The sequence below is a fragment of the Berghia stephanieae genome, chromosome 10 (assembly GCF_034508935.2).
Source record: "Berghia stephanieae isolate SIO BIC M18660-M18661 chromosome 10, UCSD_Bste_1.3, whole genome shotgun sequence".
Taxonomy (NCBI): domain Eukaryota; kingdom Metazoa; phylum Mollusca; class Gastropoda; order Nudibranchia; family Aeolidiidae; genus Berghia; species Berghia stephanieae.
The window spans coordinates 9,058,418-9,078,781 of record NC_088369.1 but is presented as its reverse complement, the minus strand read 5'-3'; the positions used below and the strand labels follow the sequence as shown (position 1 = coordinate 9,078,781).

General features: G+C 34.8%; 1 protein-coding gene across 6 annotated transcripts in view; it reads left to right on the top strand.

Annotated features, from left to right (window-relative positions):
* The window catches only part of LOC144956183 (ATP-dependent RNA helicase DDX3X-like), a 35,902-nt gene extending 17,673 nt beyond the window's left edge, over positions 1–18,229 (top strand). The window contains exons 3-16 of one of the 6 annotated variants that reach the window (XM_078886590.1): positions 1,163–1,312; positions 1,686–1,782; positions 2,094–2,207; positions 2,468–2,665; positions 3,303–3,402; positions 3,735–3,870; positions 3,991–4,160; positions 5,578–5,738; positions 6,773–6,917; positions 7,122–7,266; positions 7,858–8,039; positions 8,749–8,866; positions 9,313–9,466; positions 10,664–18,229. In XM_078886590.1, the coding sequence (XP_078742716.1) occupies positions 1,163–1,312; positions 1,686–1,782; positions 2,094–2,207; positions 2,468–2,665; positions 3,303–3,402; positions 3,735–3,870; positions 3,991–4,160; positions 5,578–5,738; positions 6,773–6,917; positions 7,122–7,266; positions 7,858–8,039; positions 8,749–8,866; positions 9,313–9,466; positions 10,664–10,889 (2,096 nt within the window). In that variant the 3' untranslated portion in view covers positions 10,890–18,229. Of the gene's footprint in view, positions 1–1,162; positions 1,313–1,685; positions 1,783–2,093; positions 2,208–2,449; positions 2,666–3,302; positions 3,403–3,734; positions 3,871–3,990; positions 4,161–5,577; positions 5,739–6,772; positions 6,918–7,121; positions 7,279–7,857; positions 8,040–8,748; positions 8,867–9,312; positions 9,467–10,663 lie in introns of all 6 variants that reach the window. The other 5 variants (XM_078886589.1, XM_078886588.1, XM_078886587.1 and 2 more) reach the window with 5 other exon arrangements.
* Positions 18,230–20,364: the final 2,135 nt, after the last annotated feature.

Here is a 20,364-nt window from a genome sequence, read left to right as displayed (position 1 = left end):
TATTTTTTCTTCCTAAAGAATCAAAATATCTAGCTGTATTGAGCTGTTTAGCTGGTGAAGATTAGCCGCGAAAAAATAGTTGTCTGTCATGTCACCACCATGTCATTATTTGACACGTGTGCTCAGTTGCTTGAATTTTGGTGGCACGCCTGTTTTCATGACGTCAGCCTGAACAGATTGGGACCAAATGTTAAAAGTACACAAGAGTAGTGGTGTTCTTTGATTAGTTGATTGTCAAAAGGGAGGGGGTTGGGACAGATGGGTCTTTTTTTTTTTCTTTTTTTTTCTGTGTTATAGGTGGCTATTGGGTTGGGTTTTTTTTTCTTCTCCATCTTTCCTTTTCATTGTTCTTTTTTTATAATTTTCTTTCTTTCTTTGTTTTTTGATTTGTTTTTTTTTTTGTTTTGTTGTTTTTTTTTTTAAATATAGAATTATTCATCACAACTTCCTTCCAATTAAAAGAATATCAATTCATTAGCTATACTGAGAAGTCTCTCTCTCTCTCTCTCTCTCTCTCTCTCTCTCTCTCTCTCTCTCTCTCTCTCTCTCTCTCTCTCTCTCTCTCTCTCTCTAAATATCTATCTCTTTCATATTTCCTCTGGTTATATCTTCCTGTAAGTCATCTGGTTTTAGAGAGACAATATATTATTACAATGAAGCAAAGGTGATTGACTTAGTTTACCTTTGTTAGATATACTAACATAATGGCTATTATTTTCATTCATTGTGACATTAATGATAATTATCAAGGGTAGTGCTCACACGTGCTGCTAGACCTGTGATGTTGATAGTTGAGGCTCATAGTGCTGATGACTGTATAATGACAATTGCAAATCATATTGGTTTGCTCCATCCTATTTGCAAGTCCAGGCGTTGGCACCCATGCATTTATCTGGGAGAATGCAATTGATGTAGTGTTTTTCAAAATGATTTGATAACATAGCAACAAATAATAGCCATATAGTTGGCACCTATTCATTTTTGATCTTCCGCTTAACAAAAACTTTTAGTCTTATATTTCCATTATATTTCCAATCATATTTTTAAAAGGCTTTTATATTATTGGTGTTCCAGAATATGATACTTGAAAATAGTATATTTTCTTTCTGTGTACTTTGTTTTGATTTATGTCTTTTTTTTTTTGTATTTTTTTTTTAATTAGGAGGACGCTATGTCCCACCCCATCTGCGCGGAGCTATGCCCAACCTTAGTCAGCCACCACCAGCGCTACCAAACCAGCCGATGCCACAGATGCAGGGCAAGTGGAACAACCAACAGAAAGGACCCTCACATGATGATGGAAGATGGAATGGTTGGTCATTATTTTTTCACAAATGATTTGATAAATTAGGATGTTGCTTGATATATCTTGATAAACACATGTTTATTTCAACAACAATTTACTTTACATCATTTTGACTTGTTTAAGTCATGTTTGATCATCATATTCAGAGATGGTAGAGAGATTATCCTATATTGGACATTATTTGTATTCAAGTCTATTGTGTTGCTCTTTCCTGATGCTTAAATTATTCAAACGAGTGTTGCAAGCTTTGATAACCTACTTGAAAACAAAAATTTAAAGCTTGTCTGATTAGGCTGTACCTAAGACCACTTGGTTTTGACGTTGAATTCATTTAAATATAATTCTGCTTGTGACTAATCCAAATATTTTTGATATGCAGGTTCAAATGACAGAGGGAACTATGAAAACAGAGGTGGATACAATGATAGAGGAGGCTATAACAACCGTGGTGGATATGGAGGCAACATGAGAGGAGGGTGGGTATTGGTTGCATTGTCTTTGTCATTAATTTGCCATTTAAGTTGATTCGCTTCCAAATCTTTATTATTTTTTTTTTTTTCATTATTATTCTCCTAATTGTAAATGAGCTTTGGCAATAGTAATGCTGCCTACCAGAAGAAACACTGAGCTTCATTCAAACAGAAGGCCAAGAAAGATTATTTTGGCATATTACGTTCTTGGGTTGGGTTAATATTCTTGAAATTAGTAGTGTTAATCTTGGCAGTCCTAGTTGTCTTAATAGAATAGTGACAGACTTTATTGTCTATGGTGTTCTACCTTTATGCAGGTACAATGATAGGGGAAATTATGACCGAGACAACCGAAGGGGTGGAGGACACCAGGGTGGTGGTTATGACTACAGAGGTGGTCGTGGTGGTGGAAGCTACCAATATCAAGACAGGTGAGGCATTCAATAACTCAATTATATCTTAAATGCAAACTTTGATAAACTAGTTGTTGTTTTTATTTTAAAAAAATAAATTTTATACAGTTTTCTTTGTGTCCAGCATTGGTTGTTTAACTCATACTTTTTTCCTCAATCATTCAGTGCTTGACACAAGGTCATTCCCTTTACTGCATTGCAGTATTAGGGGTAAGCAAGTGTCGGAAAGAATTTTTCATTTTTTCATATTTTTGAATTAGTTTTAATTTCTTTTACAGAAACGATAGATGGGGGCGTCAGGGTAGTGCCCCACCCCAGCCTACCGGTGGCCGTTGGGATGTTTTGCTGGAGGATAGGGAGAGAGAACGACGCATGGGTGGTAAGGGTTACAACAGATGGGACTACAGAATGGACAATGGTGGTGATGGGCAAGCAGATTGGTCCACCCCACAGCCACGAAATAACAGACTTGAACAGTGAGTTATTGTTTGTCATCTTTTTAGTTATTTTTTAATTGACTTAGTTTCTAGCCATTGATTTCTATCATCAAAAATTGGATGGTTTGATTAAACTCTCGTGGACCTGACCTCTGCAACAAAAAATTGTTGAACTAGAAATATTTGGCTCTAACTACAATACTGTAGAAAAGAAAGATGTGTTATTTAATCTTACTGAGTTCAGATGATAGTTAATTTATAATGTAGGTTATTTATGTCAATTACTTTTTTGTAATATCTCGTGAACTAAAAATTTTAACATTTCACATAGGCAGATCTGCTCTTGACTTGACTCGCTAGGTTTTCACCAAGAGTGTATTTCCATCTATGTGAAAAAAGTTTCAATGGGACAGCTGTGATTACTCATTGTGCTAAAAGTTGTCAACTTGCTCATTTCTCCATCTTTACCCATTTGGGGAGGAAGGAGTCTTGAAAGTTTTCTGACCTTGTTTGATAATTTATAAATTATTTATATTCAAATAATGTCTGATATTGGTAAAGTATCTGGAGAAGGTTCTCAACCACTTTGCAAATTTATGGGGTATTAAATACAACAGAACCTAGTATTCAATTAGTCCGAAGTCGTTAAAATATTTATTCATTTTTTGTTTGGCAGAGAACTGTTTGGTGGCAACAACACTGGAATCAATTTTGACAAGTATGAAGACATTCCTGTTGAAGCCTCAGGTGATAATGCTCCAACCCACATTGAAAGCGTAAGTACTAAATCTTCCTTTGTTGCACTTGTTCTTATTGTTTTCATGCCTCATTATTTACACACCAAAGTAAATGGTTCTTCCTTTTGCAAGCTCAGTTGATTTTCCAATACATATTACATTGAGTATATGATAATACATGGGTATTGACTTTCTTTCCCCAAACAGTTAATGGTATAAGAAAATCACATTGGAGTTTATGGACTTTCCATTGGCTTCATTTGTGTTTTTATTTATTCTCTCTGTATTAAAAAAAAATATATGTATTTGTTTTTTTCAAGTTGAAATGGTTTGCTTATTATAAATATATGCTTTTCATGCTTTTATTTCAGTTTGAAGATTGTAATTTGGGAGAGATTATCCGCAACAATATTGTTCTCAGCAAATATACAAAACCCACACCTGTTCAGAAGTTTGCTCTGCCAATTATTCTGGCAAAAAGAGATCTGATGGCTTGTGCTCAAACTGGTATGTACATTAAACATTTGGATGTGTATGTATGTGTGTTGCAAATTCTTTCATCACTTTTACATCACTTCGTGTATTACTTCATTTAGTTTATTTTGAATATTTTGTTGTATATTCCAGGATCTGGAAAGACAGCTGCCTTTTTAGTGCCCATTTTGAACCAAATCTATGAAATGGGCCCGAGTGAGACCCCAAATCGCACGCATGGCAGAAGGAAGATGTTCCCACTTGCTTTGATTTTGGCTCCAACCAGAGAGTTGGCTTCACAGATCTATGATGAGGCTAGGAAGGTATGCAGTTGTATTTTATTTTTTCTATGCTATCCTTTCGTGACATTAAATGTATAGACTCTATAGATTAACCCCTGATATGATGTACGGTACCAATTGATTTCTTAATGAGTTGCCATCCGCTCTTACGAATGAAGTAGAGACATGCCAGGAATCAACATAAACCTTGTGTATTTCACTATTGATTTTCATCTCCTCTTTACATTTGCTTTGTTTTAGCAGTTGTGAATATAAATAACAGGCCTGTAAATCTTCCGACTATTGTCAGATTTCCGACAGTACGATTTTGCTCTATAAGTGCTAATATTAAAATTTTAAAATATAATGGTAAAAATAGAATTCGTAACGTCACAGAACAGAATCAATAAAAAATAAAATAAAAGGGTTTTATTTCGTTCCTCGAAAAAATCGGATTTTATTCCATTTCAAATGCCGACTTAACCAAAAAAACAAAACTAGGCCGTCTATCAGTTAGCTATATTATCTTGCCAGTTACACGCTCCGCTCGTCGTGGATGTATTCACTGCCTGGCAACTGTGCCACAACCAGCGAGAGAGGGTTGCCAAGTTTGCGCGAGTCATCGAACACACCCCTAGTCAGTAAATAACTAGCACGCACAGAATTGTCGAGCTGCTTCTCTCTCTTTTGCTACCGACACACATGCATTTCTCGTCTCTCTTTTTTTCTTTCCTTGGATTCATTGGTTCCATCTAGATGTCAGACGAGGAAAAAATATGCGAAATATATGTTCTTCTTTGAAAGCTCTCAAACGCCGCACCACCTCTTCTTCTTCTTCTTCTTCTTCTTCTTCTTCTTCTTCTTCTTCTTCTTCTTCTTCTTCTTCTTCTTCTTCTTCTTTCTTCTTCTTCTTCTTCCTTCTTCTTCTTCTTCTTCCTTCGTCTTCTTCTTCTTCTTCTTCTTCTTCTTTTATAAGAATTAATCCAAATAAACGAAAGAATCAGCGTAAAAATCTAACACAAACAAACAGGAGCGAAAATACGCTGCTTCCCGTGTCAAGCACTAGATACACATCCTTCAAAAGGGTAGGAATTGTTCTCTTCCTTTCATTTTACAACTTACTCAGACCTGGGCCCACAAATATGGGTACTCTCTCAAATAATTGGGATATTTTTTTAAATTTTTTTTTTTGATACCATAAAATAAAGACCTAATTGTAAATAAGTTGGGGAAAGTGACATGATTTGACTAGTCAATTGACGTGTCATATCTGTGTTGTGTTTATTGATTAATCCATATTTTTGTCCTGTTGTGTCTATTTTTGCGTGTTCAAAAAGTTCCGACCATTTACAGGCCTGAAGTAAATAAGAGGAAGGTCAATTTTTAAAATTGACTTGCTCTATCTTATCTATCATTGCCCTTCTCTTTAAAAAATTTTTTTCTCATTTATCCATATTAGTTTGCTTACCGTTCAATGGTGCGGCCCTGTGTAGTGTACGGTGGTGCTGATATTGGAGCTCAAATGCGTGATCTTGACAAGGGATGCCATTTGCTGGTTGCCACTCCTGGTCGTCTTGTTGATATGATGGAAAGAGGCAAAATCGGCTTGGACAATTGCAAGTGAGTTCTTTTTAAAAACTTAATTGTGCTTTCATTGGAGAAAACAGTCTTGACCAACAGTCACTGAGTTATGATTTTCAGCCGAAGTAAGAGGCTTTGATTTCATGTCTTGGTTAGGTGGGATTTTCAGGTTCGCTTACATAAATGATTTGTCTAAATTCAATAGTAAGTCAACATTAAATTGTGGCAAAGGAATCGTTTGTGCCCACTGAAAGTAACGAGGCTTTGATTTCTCACCATTAGCTCATTGAATTTATGGTGGAGATATGCTTTATGGTTTCGTTTCTAAAGCTTGTTTTTCTTTTAGATCTTCCAAGCTTTGGGCTATCTATGTTACAGCCATCTTTTGAAAATTGCATTGTGCTCAGGGCTTCAAAGTGTTGGTTAGCTTCTCCTTACTGGGGTTTGGGGAAAATGGCAGTTATCAGTGCTGATAGTTTTCCGCGGAAATCTGCGATTTTTGAGATATTTGATGTGTGGTGGAACAAACTGGTGCAGCTTCCCCACTATCCAGAAGATAGCTAGAGTAGTCTATCATCTCAATGGTTCTAAAATTGGGGGGTTAGTGTGGCGTAAATTAAACCATTCATAATTTTCTTCCTTTTTCCCTTTTTGTCACCATCAGTACTGAGTTATAGTAATGATATCTCAATCACACTGATAGTTGTTCTGAAAGTTAAATTGTCAATACACAGCACGTCAGGCAACCAAAAGACAATAAAAAGAGGTTGTTGGAGGGGTGTGATTAAAAGGCTCACAATAACCTCTTTTTATGAAATTTAAAATCTCATTCCCGGGCAATGCTCAAGTTCGCTGTGCTGTTGGGAACTTGTTAGAAATTCCAAAAGCATCAGGAATCGTATATCGTTAGGTGCTCATATCCTCCCGCTCCCTGTTTTAAATATATCTCCAGTAGAATTATCCAGTTGCATTTTTAGACCTCTTGTTGAGGAAGGTAAAGATAACAGGACGAAACCAAATCAATTTTAGATTATTGTCACTGTCTTTTAAAAATGTTGCTTATCTTACTCCAGATTCCTGGTTCTCGACGAGGCAGATCGTATGTTGGACATGGGATTTGAGCCTCAAATCAGACGCATTGTAGAGAAAGACAATATGCCACCATCTGGCAAGAGGCAGACAAACATGTTCTCTGCTACCTTCCCCAAAGAAATACAGGTAGTTATTTTTCTTTCTTTTTTGTTTGAATTTCATAAGTCGATATCTGTATTTATATGAGTCATATTTTAAAATGTCACTTGTTTGTTTGTATTCAAACATCCATATATTGCTTGAATTTATTTATTTATTTAGTTTTTCATCTCTCAGTTATATTGGCCTTTTTGGCTAAGGAAATGATTAACATTCTATTTCTGTTTTTAGATCCTTGCCAGGGACTTCCTGGAGAACTACATTTTCCTTGCAGTAGGCCGTGTTGGCAGTACAAGTGAAAACATCACCCAGAAGGTGGTTTGGGTGGAGGAACCAGATAAGCGTTCTTTCTTGTTGGATCTACTCAACGCTTCAGGTGATTATAATGGTGATTACAATCTTCTCTCCTGACATTAATCTGACAAATTTGTCAATGTTTTTTTTTAATGCTAAAAGCCCATGCTTTTATGACTTGGGAATATATTACAGTCCACTCTGGATAATTGCAAACCCTTGGGATCAGTGATTTGTTGCGATTAACCGAAGTTTGTTTGCAATTAATCAATGACTTTTATATAGAATTCCTTTTCCTGGAAAATGTTGCCTTTAACTAAATGTTGCAATTATCGGGAGTGGACTGTGCTCTAAAGGCACAGAAAGACAATTTTAACATCGAAAATACCCATTGACCCTTGGTCTGAAAAATAAAGCAATACACAGAATTCAATTTTACAATTATATATTTCCTTTCCTTTTTTGACATCCTTGCAAAAATTTCCCTAAGTTGAATTTTTGGCAATATACTAATGAAGTTATATAAAACACAAGTACTAAATTATTTGAGTTTGAAATATTTGTATTAAAAGTATTGCAACAATAAACCAAAGTTTGGGCTTTTATTTTAAAGTCTCTTTCGTATTGATAGTTCTTGGATTGTATTCCTCAATATTTGTATTTCATGTTTCAGGTCCAGAGTCTCTGACTCTTGTGTTTGTTGAGACCAAGAAAGGGGCAGACGCTCTTGAAGCATTCCTTCTCCGAGAAGGTTATCCAGCAACCAGTATTCATGGTGACCGTTCTCAAAGAGAGCGAGAAGATGCCTTGAGGGTATTTAAGAATGGCGAGAGACCCATTCTTGTAGCAACAGCTGTGAGTGTGCTTATATTAGTATAATATGTCATACGAGTGTAAAAACGCACTTTCTCAGTGTTTGAATGTTTTCCATAGCAACTTTAACTTCCCAATGTTAATTCGACTTTATGTATTTCCAACATCATATTTATTCTTTACTCCCAATTTGACATGTCATATTTTGTGTTGTTTGTAGCCAATTCACCATGCTGAATCTTCCTTTGTTTAACTTTGGCAATAGCAGAGTTAGTGTGCAGGTTCATGACAAGTGAAAATTCCCTTCTTATTTGGTCTGACTGAAATTTTGTTTGGTAGAGATTGGAGTTATCTTCTTGCTATCTGTTGTAATCGAGTAGTTGCTATGTAAATTGTAAGCATATTTTTTATGTAAAGCCCTCTTTCAATATTTTTCTTTTGTCTTATTCATTCTTGAATTCTTTTAAATTCAGATAAACTTAAGATCGGCTCTGTCATTTTTCCTGAGGCTGAGCTAGTGTCATTTGGTGAACTTGATATTGCTAACCTTTTCACTTGTCATGAATTAATGGTATTCATTGTTCACATTGATTCTGAGTAGTAACCGCTAACAATCTCATTCCAATAGGACAAGGTTTAATTTTTTAAATTTGTTTTTATTTTTTGATTTTGATTGTTTTTATGAAGATTTTGACAATAGTGCTGCTTCGAATTAGAGCCATTTTTATTATCCAAAATCCATCATTTTCAGGTTGCTGCTCGTGGTCTGGACATTTCTAATGTTAGACATGTCATCAACTTTGACTTGCCAAGTGATATTGAAGAATATGTACATAGGATTGGCCGTACTGGACGTGTTGGAAACCTTGGTGAGTAAGATTGATAATAGGTTATGATAGAATCTATTTCATGGAATCAAATTTGGTTATTCTCTTGCCAGAAGATAAATCTTTCTTTTAAACACAGACTTATTTACTTATTATGTCAGAAGGAAAATCAGGCTGTAAATAGAATGGTGAGAGAATTATTTAAATATGGCTAGAGAAGATAGTGATTTCCTCAATTTCCTTACTATTGTGACAATTTCTGAAGATAAATATAATGACAATTTGATCCATAAGTCCCCCAATTTTCTCACTCTTACCGAGTACAAATTTTAAAAAAAGCTTTTGACATCATGAAACAAATTTTGATTTGATAGATAATCGGTATTGAATGTCAGCAGGCGTTGATGTGAATATAACAGTCTGGGTTTCTCATGACATTTCATGATGAAAGGAACACTTTTTTATTATTTAAAAAAATATTTTTTAAGGATTGGCCACATCTTTCCTGAATGAGAAGAACAAGAATATTGTGAGGGATTTGATGGATTTGCTCTCTGAAGCTCACCAAGATGTCCCTTCATGGCTGGAATCTATGTCAGTGGATGGTAGATATTTCAACACAAGCAAACGTGGAGGAAAAGGGTAATTTCAAAAGAAACATTTGTATTGTTATATTTGTTATTTTGAGTGTATTCCTCTTTGTGGGATCTTGTGCTGGTGTCTGGGTGAGACATTTAGGTAATCTCAAGCTAAGTACATTGATAGTGTGTCTTTGGAAATTATATCTGTTCTCTACTTGATTCATTCCCCTTTGTCTTACTTTTCCCTCAAGTCCTTTTAATTGTACATCTATAATCTTTTCACTATCCAATTTTCTTCCTTTTTACTGGCGCTGATATGACCTAAATGTGTTGAAAGCGCCGTAAAACCCTTAAAGACATTTTAAAAAACGCTCTCTCTCTCTCTCTCTCTCTCTCTCTCTCTCTCTCTCTCTCTCTCTCTCTCTCTCTCTCTCTCTCTCTCTCTCTCTCTCTCTCTCTCTTCTTCATCTCTCTATCTCTCTCTCTACTATCTATCTCTCTATCTCTTCTATCTCTCTATCTCTCTCTATCTCTCTTATCTCTCTATCTCTCTTCTCTCTCTTTCTCTCTATCTCTCTATTCTCTCTTCTCTCTTCTCTCTATCTCTCTTCTCTCTTCTTCTTTCTTCTTTCTTTCTTTCTTTCTTCTTTCTTTCTTTCTTTCTTCTTTCTTTCTTTCTTTTTTTTTTTTTTTTTTTTTTTTTTTTTTTTTTTTTTTTTTTGTGGGGTTCCTGACCTCCCGTAGTGGGCATGGATGCACTTACTGAGTCTTCTATCCCACTATATGTTTTCCAATGTGCTTTCTGTCTTTGTCTTAGAATGAGATTACTTGGTTTTGTCCTGGCCCTGGTTGGTAGCAAGACAGTCATATATATGTTTAGAGCTTTGGGAGATGATATTTTTTGTCTTGTAAATCATCTCTCTGTTATGTACTGTATTATTTTTTGTTTAGCATATATATTGGGGACCTGTGTTTGTAGCTGGATGAGACTTTTAGGTGATCTCGAACTGAGTACTTTGAAAATGTGCTCTTGGAATCTACATGTTTCCTATTTGAACCAATTCCCCTTTGTCTTACCTTTTCGTAGCTGCTTTAATTGTAATTCTAGAACTTTTTACTGTCCTACTTTCTTCCTTTTTACCAGCGCTGATATGACCTTAATGTCTTGCAAGCGCGGTAATGTATGTTCGATTTCTGTTTGCCATTATCCTTTCCTTTACCATACCTGAATGTATTACATTACATTGAACTTTTACAGCAAATATGGAGGCACTGGCTTTGGTGGACGTGACTATCGTCAGCAGAAACAGCCTGTCAAGAATTACCAACAAGGTGGAATGGGTTTCAATGGACAGCCAAACTTCAACGGACAGCCCATGTTCAACAACCATTTCCCTGGCCACCCAGCTGGGCAATACAACTACGGTGGAAGTTATGGCGGGACTTACAACAACAATTCTGGCAAGGACTGGTGGGGTAGTTAAAGACTTTTTGTCTTCGAAGAATGCTTGCCTCAACAAGAACCTTTTCATAGAGTTGGCGAGTGAAATAAGATGAAATGATTTTATTTCTCTGGCTAGAGTTTTGGAAGGTTTGACGATGGCATTCTGTTGGTAGTTGGACAATAACACCACCACTACCCCTAACATGCTCTTTTTATAAGAAATGATTATGAATTCTATTATTAAATGTTCTTGCAGTTATTTGCTTAAGTGGATAGCCAATGCTTGTTCATTGAATTCCAGGGACACAGTCGGCAAGAACCAGTGGTGTGAAGTACGAAACTTTGATAAAACTTGGTGCAATTTTATTGCTCCATTAACATCCAATCTTTCTCTTTTTTTTCTTTTTTTTTTTTTTCCTTTAAACATTAATTTTTATTGTAAAGGCCCTGTATTGAATAGAGCTTTATTGTTTTAATGGAACCGGAAACGTAAAAACCGTAGTTGAGATATGAAGTACAAATTTTCACGAGCTTATAGTACCAAAGTGTTTTTAAAAGTAGGTTCTCCACCTACACTTATATTCTTCCATTTATTCTCTCCCCACCCCCTCTCCTTTCCATTCAGGCTTGTATGCAGATTGAAGATCATACATTTTCTATCTGTTTCAATGAAATTCCATCTTATTGGTACATAAGTCATTTATTTTATTATTATTATGTTGTTTTATTTTTTAATTAATTTTTTTTCTCTCTCAAATTTAATGATTTAAATGTTTCATTACAATATATCATCATTAAGAGATGCCTGAATATATATTTGGCATGATTTTGAAGGCATAATAGCCCTTTTTATTTTACCAATGATGGATAAAATTCAGTTTGAAATGAAAAATAAGAAGAAAACTTTGATTCCCAGTACTTGTGTCGGGTCAAGTGCCTTTCTAGTAAAGATGAAACAGTCTAAGATCATCGTTTACTGTTGAAAATATGTAAGGCATAAGATGAGTACATTTCATCATAATTTTGGTCGCATCATCATGGCTCCATGGCAACTTTAAAAATACCCAAATTTGAAGAATAAAGCATTCATGCAACAATTCATGAAATAAAGTAGATCTGAGGCTTGAAATGTTCATTTGTCAACTCTGTATGTACAGACTTGTTTAAGTGTCGAATTGAAGATCATTTGAAGGTAATTTTAGCTTTGTGTAGCTGAATGTCTTTTAAGTTTCTACTTAATGGAAGTTATTGAATACAAGGTTGTATGTAGTAGTTAATAATAATGAATGTTTTCAAATTTATTAAAACATTCTGCATCTGTGTAACCAAATATTAATTTGTTCAAGCTCAAGAGATCTTTTTCTATATTCCTCGTGTCACAAGTTCCCACCACGTTACTGAAGGTTATGAATGTTGAATTATTTCTGTACCAAAAGCTGTTCCATGATCTTTCTACAATGTTTTCTGGAGAAATCATTTGATATGTCTGTTGGGCTAGATCTCACAAAACACTGCTCATCTGTTTTGAAAGAAGTTTTATTCCGTCATGAAGTCCAGCTCTCCAGCTATTGTTGTAAATATACAGTTGTTGCCTTGTGATATTGGGAGTGGGTCACCGAGTAACATTTTGAATAAGATGCTTGCTAAATTGTCAAGTGTCTTCACTTTTTTCTTCAAATGGTGCTTATTATTTTAAACTTTGTTAATTGAATACTGTCACACATTATGTGATAAACGATACGAATATGGGAGGGTAAAATAAAACCCTCTTTTATCCTATTTTAATTTTTTTTTTTTTTGTAATCCCATGAAGGCAGCAAAGATTTTTTATTAGTAACCACTCGTTGTTTGCACAGTCTCATACATGTGCAGTCAAATGGTATTTTTATTGAGGGTATAATATCTTTTTTTTACTGAAGCGATGATTTCTTTCAAAACTTTTTGAAATTGTGTTTGGATTTTACTGGAAAATTGTTTGGCTGAGTTGTTGTTTCTATGCATTAGCAGCTTTCACAGACTCATTTGTTTTGGAATGAAGTCTTTTATTTGTTAATTCATTTGCCACATTGGTATACAAACAGCATTGGAATGTACAGAGATAAATCATTGCTCAAGGAGAATTACGCGGATTATTTTTTAGTTGCTGCTATCTTTTCATTTCTTTGAATTAGCCATGTCGTGAATGAAGGTCATCTTGATATTGTGTGCTTCATTTGAAACATTTCCTGAGATGAAATTTTACAACAGTGGAGACTTGATTGCTCGAATTACTTGTGATGGTTTTTCAAGTGCTATTTGATTGATCTATTACAAAATGAATTTAAACCATAACATGCTTACCGGCTGTTGGAGTTGTCACTTTATTGGCTCTATTGTGGTAAGCTTTTTACAGTTATAGATATTGGTTGCTACTGGAGGCAGCGATGGTGGGAGCAAAGAAAAACAACGTTCGCTAATAGCAAAAAAAGACATTCCAATATACTTATATTGTTTTAGCACAGAAAGCCCCACTACTTTATTTTTTGCATCAACTGAATCAGGGCAGGCATTTTAATGATTATAAACTTCTTTGCATTCTAGTCAGTCAAATATTATTAAATAAGCTATCCTGACTCTTCTGATATTACTTGTGTATAGTGACTGCCCACAGGCAGTATAAGACAATTTTTATACACATTTTTTAAAAATGATTAAATATTACTTTGATGGATTAAAGACTTTCTTTTTTTAAGAAGTTGTGTACTCATATGAATTACATTATCTGGTTCACAGCCGAATGTTGCCCTGATGATTTAAGATTATTTTGTTTATTTCATGACTTTTAATAAAAAAAATTCCATGTTCCTGATTGTTAGTTGTACTGGTAACTTTTATCATGTATACTTTTTAAAATATTTTTTCCTTTTTGTTTTCATCGTGTTTATTTTATGTGGTGTTTGGGCTCTGGAAATTGTTTATTTTTTTCCTCAGAGTTCCATTGTGTTTTTTCTTTTCTCCTGATAATTTAATTGTTCTCGACTTTCTATCGGTAATTCTGAATTTAAACTGTCAGGCTGATTTGTAATGACATGCTTGAAGTAAGCTTTTCTGCCAGGCTACTATTGAATATAATCACTACTGTATGAACAATGTGACCTGCCTCGTCAGTAACTCTATTCAATAACATATCAGTGGTTGATGTAAGAATAAGTTGTATCCATCACGTTTGACTACAAAATTCCCACAAGACAATGTGTTATGGTTGATTTTTATATATTACATGTACTTTTAAATGCGTGTTATTATGCTCTTGACTTCAAGCGAGGAACTTAGGTTTTCCTGGAAAATTCGGTGGTTGCTGTCAACCATGATTAAATTATTTTTCACAGAATTAAGAAAAAGTAACATAAAATTTGTTTCTCCTCCTAGGTTTCCACAATGATGTGAGAGAAATATCTCGTTGAGGTGAAGAAGCGTTAAGGCTCACAGTTAACAATGAACCAAAACAAAATTATACATTTATACATTTTTATATCTATTGTTATTATTATTATCGTATCGGGGCATTTTTAAACAAAATCTCATATTGCAAAAAAAAAATTTTAATATGAGCTGTATTGATGAATGTGTGAGATATGTTACTGGAAATAACCAGGATGATGGGGTACACATTTGTTCCAGGCTGGGTCCCAAAACCCTTTCTTCTCTTTACACAACACATCACTGGTTTGTTTGCTTTTCTATACTTGTTCATGGTACGGAATTGACTCAAAACTATAAGTATCTTCTCGGTGTATGGAAAATTACGGGTTTTCTGCCCCAGCACCCCGTCTAGCGATGCATGTGTGTGTGCACGATAACGTGCCTCTGTGTGCTTAACCATTTTCTATGACTGAGGGGAAAAGACACCCATCTAAAATATCAGAAGGTGCAATATCATGCATATATCCATGCTCTAAATTGAAGATGGTAACCAGATAGTTTGTAATTTTATAAATTATTGTTTCCTTTTGTAATCTGATAAAGCAAACACCTTTTTCAATATCTCACACCAGTTGGTTCATGTGGCCTTGTTGATATTTTTTAAAACCATCTAATGATCATCTCACGTTGTACATTTAAAACAATTGCATTTTTTTCATTGCCTTCATTTTTATTTCTTTTTTTTTATTTAAGTCCAAAAAAATTCAATAACATTGTTCTGGTAATGGAGTTAAATACAGGGATAAACAATTGCATTGTGTTCATGTTTGGGAGGACAGAACAATATAAATGTTATTATATCATGAATCATTTCAATTTTGTGCATTTAAGCATTGCATGTGACATGTAAACTGGTTTGCTTTGTCACAATTGTGATACGTCATTGCATGTGACATGTAAACTGGTTTGCTTTGTCACAATTGTGATACGTCATTGCATGCGACATGTAAACTGGTTTGCTTTGTCACAATTGTGATACGTCATTGCATGCGTCTAATTTTAGACACTGAGGATTTAGTCTCTTATTTTTATTGAAAGACTTCAAAATCGAAGCAGGGGGAATAATTAATCTTTGCAAGGTTTTAGTATTTCATCAATTTGTTGAGTCTTATCGGGGGTTTGGTGATATGTGAATATCATCAAACTCAGAATCAAATAGAAAACAAAATTTGTGCTGCAGTGCATTGTACAAGTTTTGGAAACTTTTTGAGCTAGATTTTATGAAAAATGAATCTTGCAAACTCTGACCACGGGATGTTGAAGGTCTCAAATAGGGAGTGTTAGAAAGTAACTAACATTATTTCATTTCATGAATCTTTATCTTTATTCTTGAGATGGATTAATGTTGATGGAATCCAAATCTTTCAAATATTCCCTTTTTAATTCTATTTATTTTATTATTTTTTCTCCCAAAAAGACAATTGATGTAGGGCCTCCACCTGGAGCTGTCGTTTTAACTGAGGCCCTGCTTTTATACGGTTTTCAGTTGTCCTGTGTGATGTCTATGGACAATATGTGTATATTTTAGTTTATATGTAGTCAATTGTTTTATGCAGTTGCATCATATGGGAATTAGTTGATTAATGGGGAAGATATTATAGATCAAAATATGATTAACGTGTTGGGAGTTGATAGAATACAAGTATGTATACAAATATTTTTATTGTTTTTCCCTCCTTTTGTTTAATCAGAAGAGTAAAAATATTGCCGTGATACCAATTGGCAAAATTTTATGGGACGTTTTGTAGAGTATTATTTCACACTTGAAATATTGAGAACCAACCCTTGTCTGTTACCCGTTTATCTCTATGTCAAAGTAAATTTCTCTTTGTTTATTTCACTCCTTCATTTTTTCTATCTTTCTCTCTCAATCGAGAAAATATCCTTTTGCCTTGTTCAACTGATACAGTTGTATTGGGCTAATGTCCCCTCCGGTTTTTCTTCTTCTCTCTTTATGATATATTAATCCCTAAGAGGAAAATTGTCTTTTGAGTGATAAGTAATCTTGTGAATTAGTGCAGGCAAACTCGTTCAGGTCCCCATAGTTCAGAGGGTGGTTTATAAGTCGGAAAACATTGCGGCTGCTGCTTAGGAAATTTAGTCTTATTTATTTGTACAAGAGGATTATTTTACAGAATGTCTCTGAATAAAATTAATAGTACCTAGTTAACATCAGATTTTCAAGTGGATCTGAGTGTCGTCTTTGTTGTTAAATGTCAGATTGCTCCATTTGATTGGGGAAGTCTTGGTTAATATTCAGTCTAAAAAAGGGGATGGATGTTCTTTTATCCACAGATAGTGTGTAATTAAAATGCTTTTCTGATTCAGAAATCAGATGGACATTTACCTGATGTACTTATTTTTTTAATTTTTACCGGATAAGCTGCAGTGTGTATATAATGGCATCACTCTAAGATAAAGGCTTAGAATGTCAAAGGCTTTATATTTACAATGAACGCTTGATGTTACATTAATCTGAAAAATTTAGCCTCGCCTTTGTGGCCAATTTATTTGGGCTGTTGAGGCTTATATTATATCTGATTTTTAAAATTTTTTTTCGATGAAAGGATGGGTTTGTGGGGTTGTTGACAATTCTTAAGTTGTGTTACATTACACACTAATACTTATTGTTCGGGGTGGAGGGGGGGGGGGGGGGGGGGGTTGAATAATATAACAAAAATCTGATACTACCAAAGTGTTGATGCAGTTGAAATTTTGGATTTTTCATTTGATTTTAGTAACAAAAGGGTGGCGCTTTAGATTCTATGGCAGGGGAATGTATCTGGGCAGATTGAATTGGATGTTTTTTTTTATGGGTTTTATTTTTTTATTGGTGGGGGGGGTTGTGTTTGGGAGAATTACTTTTAAATAATATTATGTTCTTCCAAATTTATATTTTTATTTTAAGAACATAGATTGAGCACCTATGCACAATTAGGATGGTTACACATATACAATCCTGCTTTAAAAAGAATCTCATTTTTTTAACCCTTGCTTTATTTTTTCCTGTCATGAGGAGAGTTAGCAAGCTGTTGGTGTCTTTGGGTATGGTGATGCTGGGTGATTTCTGGTAGTTGTTTCGACCAGACCAAAACCCTGCTCAACATACTAGAAGTTGAATGCGGTTGTTTTTTTGTTTTTTTTTCTTCTCTTTCCTACGAGTGTTCAAAGTGAGTGTATCATAGTTACTGGGGGGGGGGGGGGGGGGGGGGGGGGGATGGATTTTTAATTTGGGCAAATTTTGTGGGCAGATGGTAAGATTTGAAATCAGACAGGGAAAGAGAGTTAGTGTTATGTTTTGATTTATTTATATTATTTATTTTTTATACGATGTAAAGAAATGCTCGTTGGTCTGAGGTCATCTTGTTCGGATGCTTCCACAAAACTTTATTACCAATCATGTTATTGTATTGGGATTTTTATCTTGTGTCTCAATAACACACCAAAAAAAAAATTAAATTACGGAATCTTTTCTAAATTCCTCACAATCAAAATATTATTTTCTTTATTTTTTTTTTCTGAAAAAGTTATTGTGTGCACAAAGATTATCTCGATTGATATAAATTTAGCACTGCTTGTTTATATGTATTAAGGTGTCGTGAAAAGCAGCCTTATACTGTCTTTTCATGTTTTCTTCTTTTTAAAAAAATAAGCTTAAACTGAGGGAAACGTTTCAAATTATAAGAATAATTTTCCGATTATTGTAATCCAAAGTAGTAGCCTGGCACATTAAAAAAAAGTTCTATATGGACAATTTTCAATTATTTTTTTTTCTAAAAGTAAAAGGAAAAGAAATTATTAGGCAGATGTGCTTGCATGGTCTGGCAGTCTGCTTATGTTTTGACATGGGAAGAGGTTATTTATGAAAAGCAATGTCTTGAAAGAAATAAATCAGAAACAGTCTGAATTTAAAAGAAACCTTATGTGTTTTGTTTTCAATCGTGTTATTTAACATTCTGCTGCACATGGATTTGGTTTTGACTTATTTTGTCACTTATATTAAATTAGCTGAGGGGGGTCCTTGATTTGCTGATGTGGTCACAAGCGCCTTGCCTTAGAATTGGCAAGACCAGTGCCAGTGGGGATGGCCCGCAGAAGTATGTTACAGTCATTGGTCCCAGCAGCAGTCTATTCTTCCTGATATGACCTAAATGTGTCACAAGCGCCGTAAAACCCTTAAAAACCAAACAGGATCCAGCGGGTTGTGTATTTTGTCTTTGTATGACAAATTAGTCTAAATACTTGCTGTGTGCGGTTCCTGACCTTCCATAGCGGGCAGGGAGACACTGTCTTTAATCCACTTTTATCTGTTTTCCAATAATATGCTGTCTGCCTTTGTCTTGGAATGAGATTACTTGGTTTTGTCCTGGCTGGGAGGGAAACAGTCAAATGTATAGTTACTGTTTTGGGAGATGGTATTGTTTTTCTTTTTAAAGCATCTCTCTGTTATGTACGTATTATTATTTTTGTTTTGAGTGTATAAATTATGTAAGCATTTGAGTGTATTCCTCTTTGTTGGATGTTGTGCTTGTGTCCGGATGAGACTTATAGGTGATCTCAAACTTGAGTACATTGGTGGTATGCTCTTGGAATCTACATCTGATCCCTATTTACTATTTGTTCCCAGTTCCCCTATGTCTTACTTTTTCTTGGGTGCTTAAATTGTAATTCTAAAACTTTTTACTATCCTTTTTTCTTCCTTTTTACTGACGCTGATATAACCTATATGTGTTGCAAGCGTCGTAAAACCCTTAAAAACAAAACAAACAGTATGTCAATATTTTCAAAGTCAATGCGTTTGTTGTTCAATTTTATGCTTATAGAACAAAATTGACGTCACTCGGCTCTTTTTTGTTTTTATCTTGCCACCTCTATTAGTTCTCACTAAACGTTTCAGTTTAAGGTTACACATTCTGGGTGGAGTTCCTGGCCTCCCATAGTGGGTAGGGAGGTACTTACTGTGTCTTCTATCCCCGTATATTATCTGTTTTCCAACTTGCTTTCTGTCTTTGTCTTGGAATGAGATTACTTGATTTTGTCCTGGCCCTGGCCGGATACCCTGGCTGAGAGGGAAACAGTCAAATGTATAGTTATTTTTTTGGGAGATGGTCTCTGTTATGTATTTTTATATTTGTTGTTTTGAATTCATAATCTAAGCATTTGAGTTTATTCCTCTTCTTAGAAGGGACCTGTGCTCGTGTCTGGATGAGACTTTCAGGTGATCTCAAACTAAGTATATTGATGGTATGCTCTTGGAATCTTCATCTTTTCCTTATTTGCATCATTCCCCCTTGCCTTACCTTTTCTTGGGTACTTTAATTGTAATTCTAGAACTTTTTACTATCCCACATTCTCCCTTTTTACTGGCGCTGATATGACCTAAATATGTTGCAAGCGCCGTAAAAAACCCTTAAAAGCATTAAAAACAAACAAGGTTACACATTGTTTTCCTGACCTCCCATAGTGGGCAGGGAGGTACTTACTGTGTCTTCTATCCCTCAATATCTGTTTTCTCACTTGCTTTCTGTCTTTTTCTTGGAATAAGATTACTTGGTTTTGTCCTGGCCCTGGCCGGATGCACTTGATGAGAGGGAAACAATCAAATGTATGGATAATTTTGAGAGATGACATTTTTTCCCTTGTAAATCATCTCTGTTATGTTTTGTTTACATGTTTTGTTTTTGTTGTATATATGATGTGTAAACATTTGAGTGTGTTCCTCTTAGTAGGGTCTGTACTTGAGACTTTTAGGTGATCTCAAACTAAGTACATTCCTATTTGAACCAATACCACTTTGTCTTACTTTTTCTTGGGTGCTTTAACTGTAATTCTAGAACTTTTTACTATTCCCTATTCCATTTCTTCCTTTTCACTGGCGCTGATATGACCTCAATGTGTTGCAAGCGCCGTAAAATCCTTAAAAACCTAAACAAACAAACGCATTGTTTTGTGTGTTGGTACATTATATCCGGCTTTATTTTTTCCTTTCTTCATTTAACATCAACTTATTATTTAGACTTAAGGATTAATAACTTCTTGTGTCCCGTGCAATG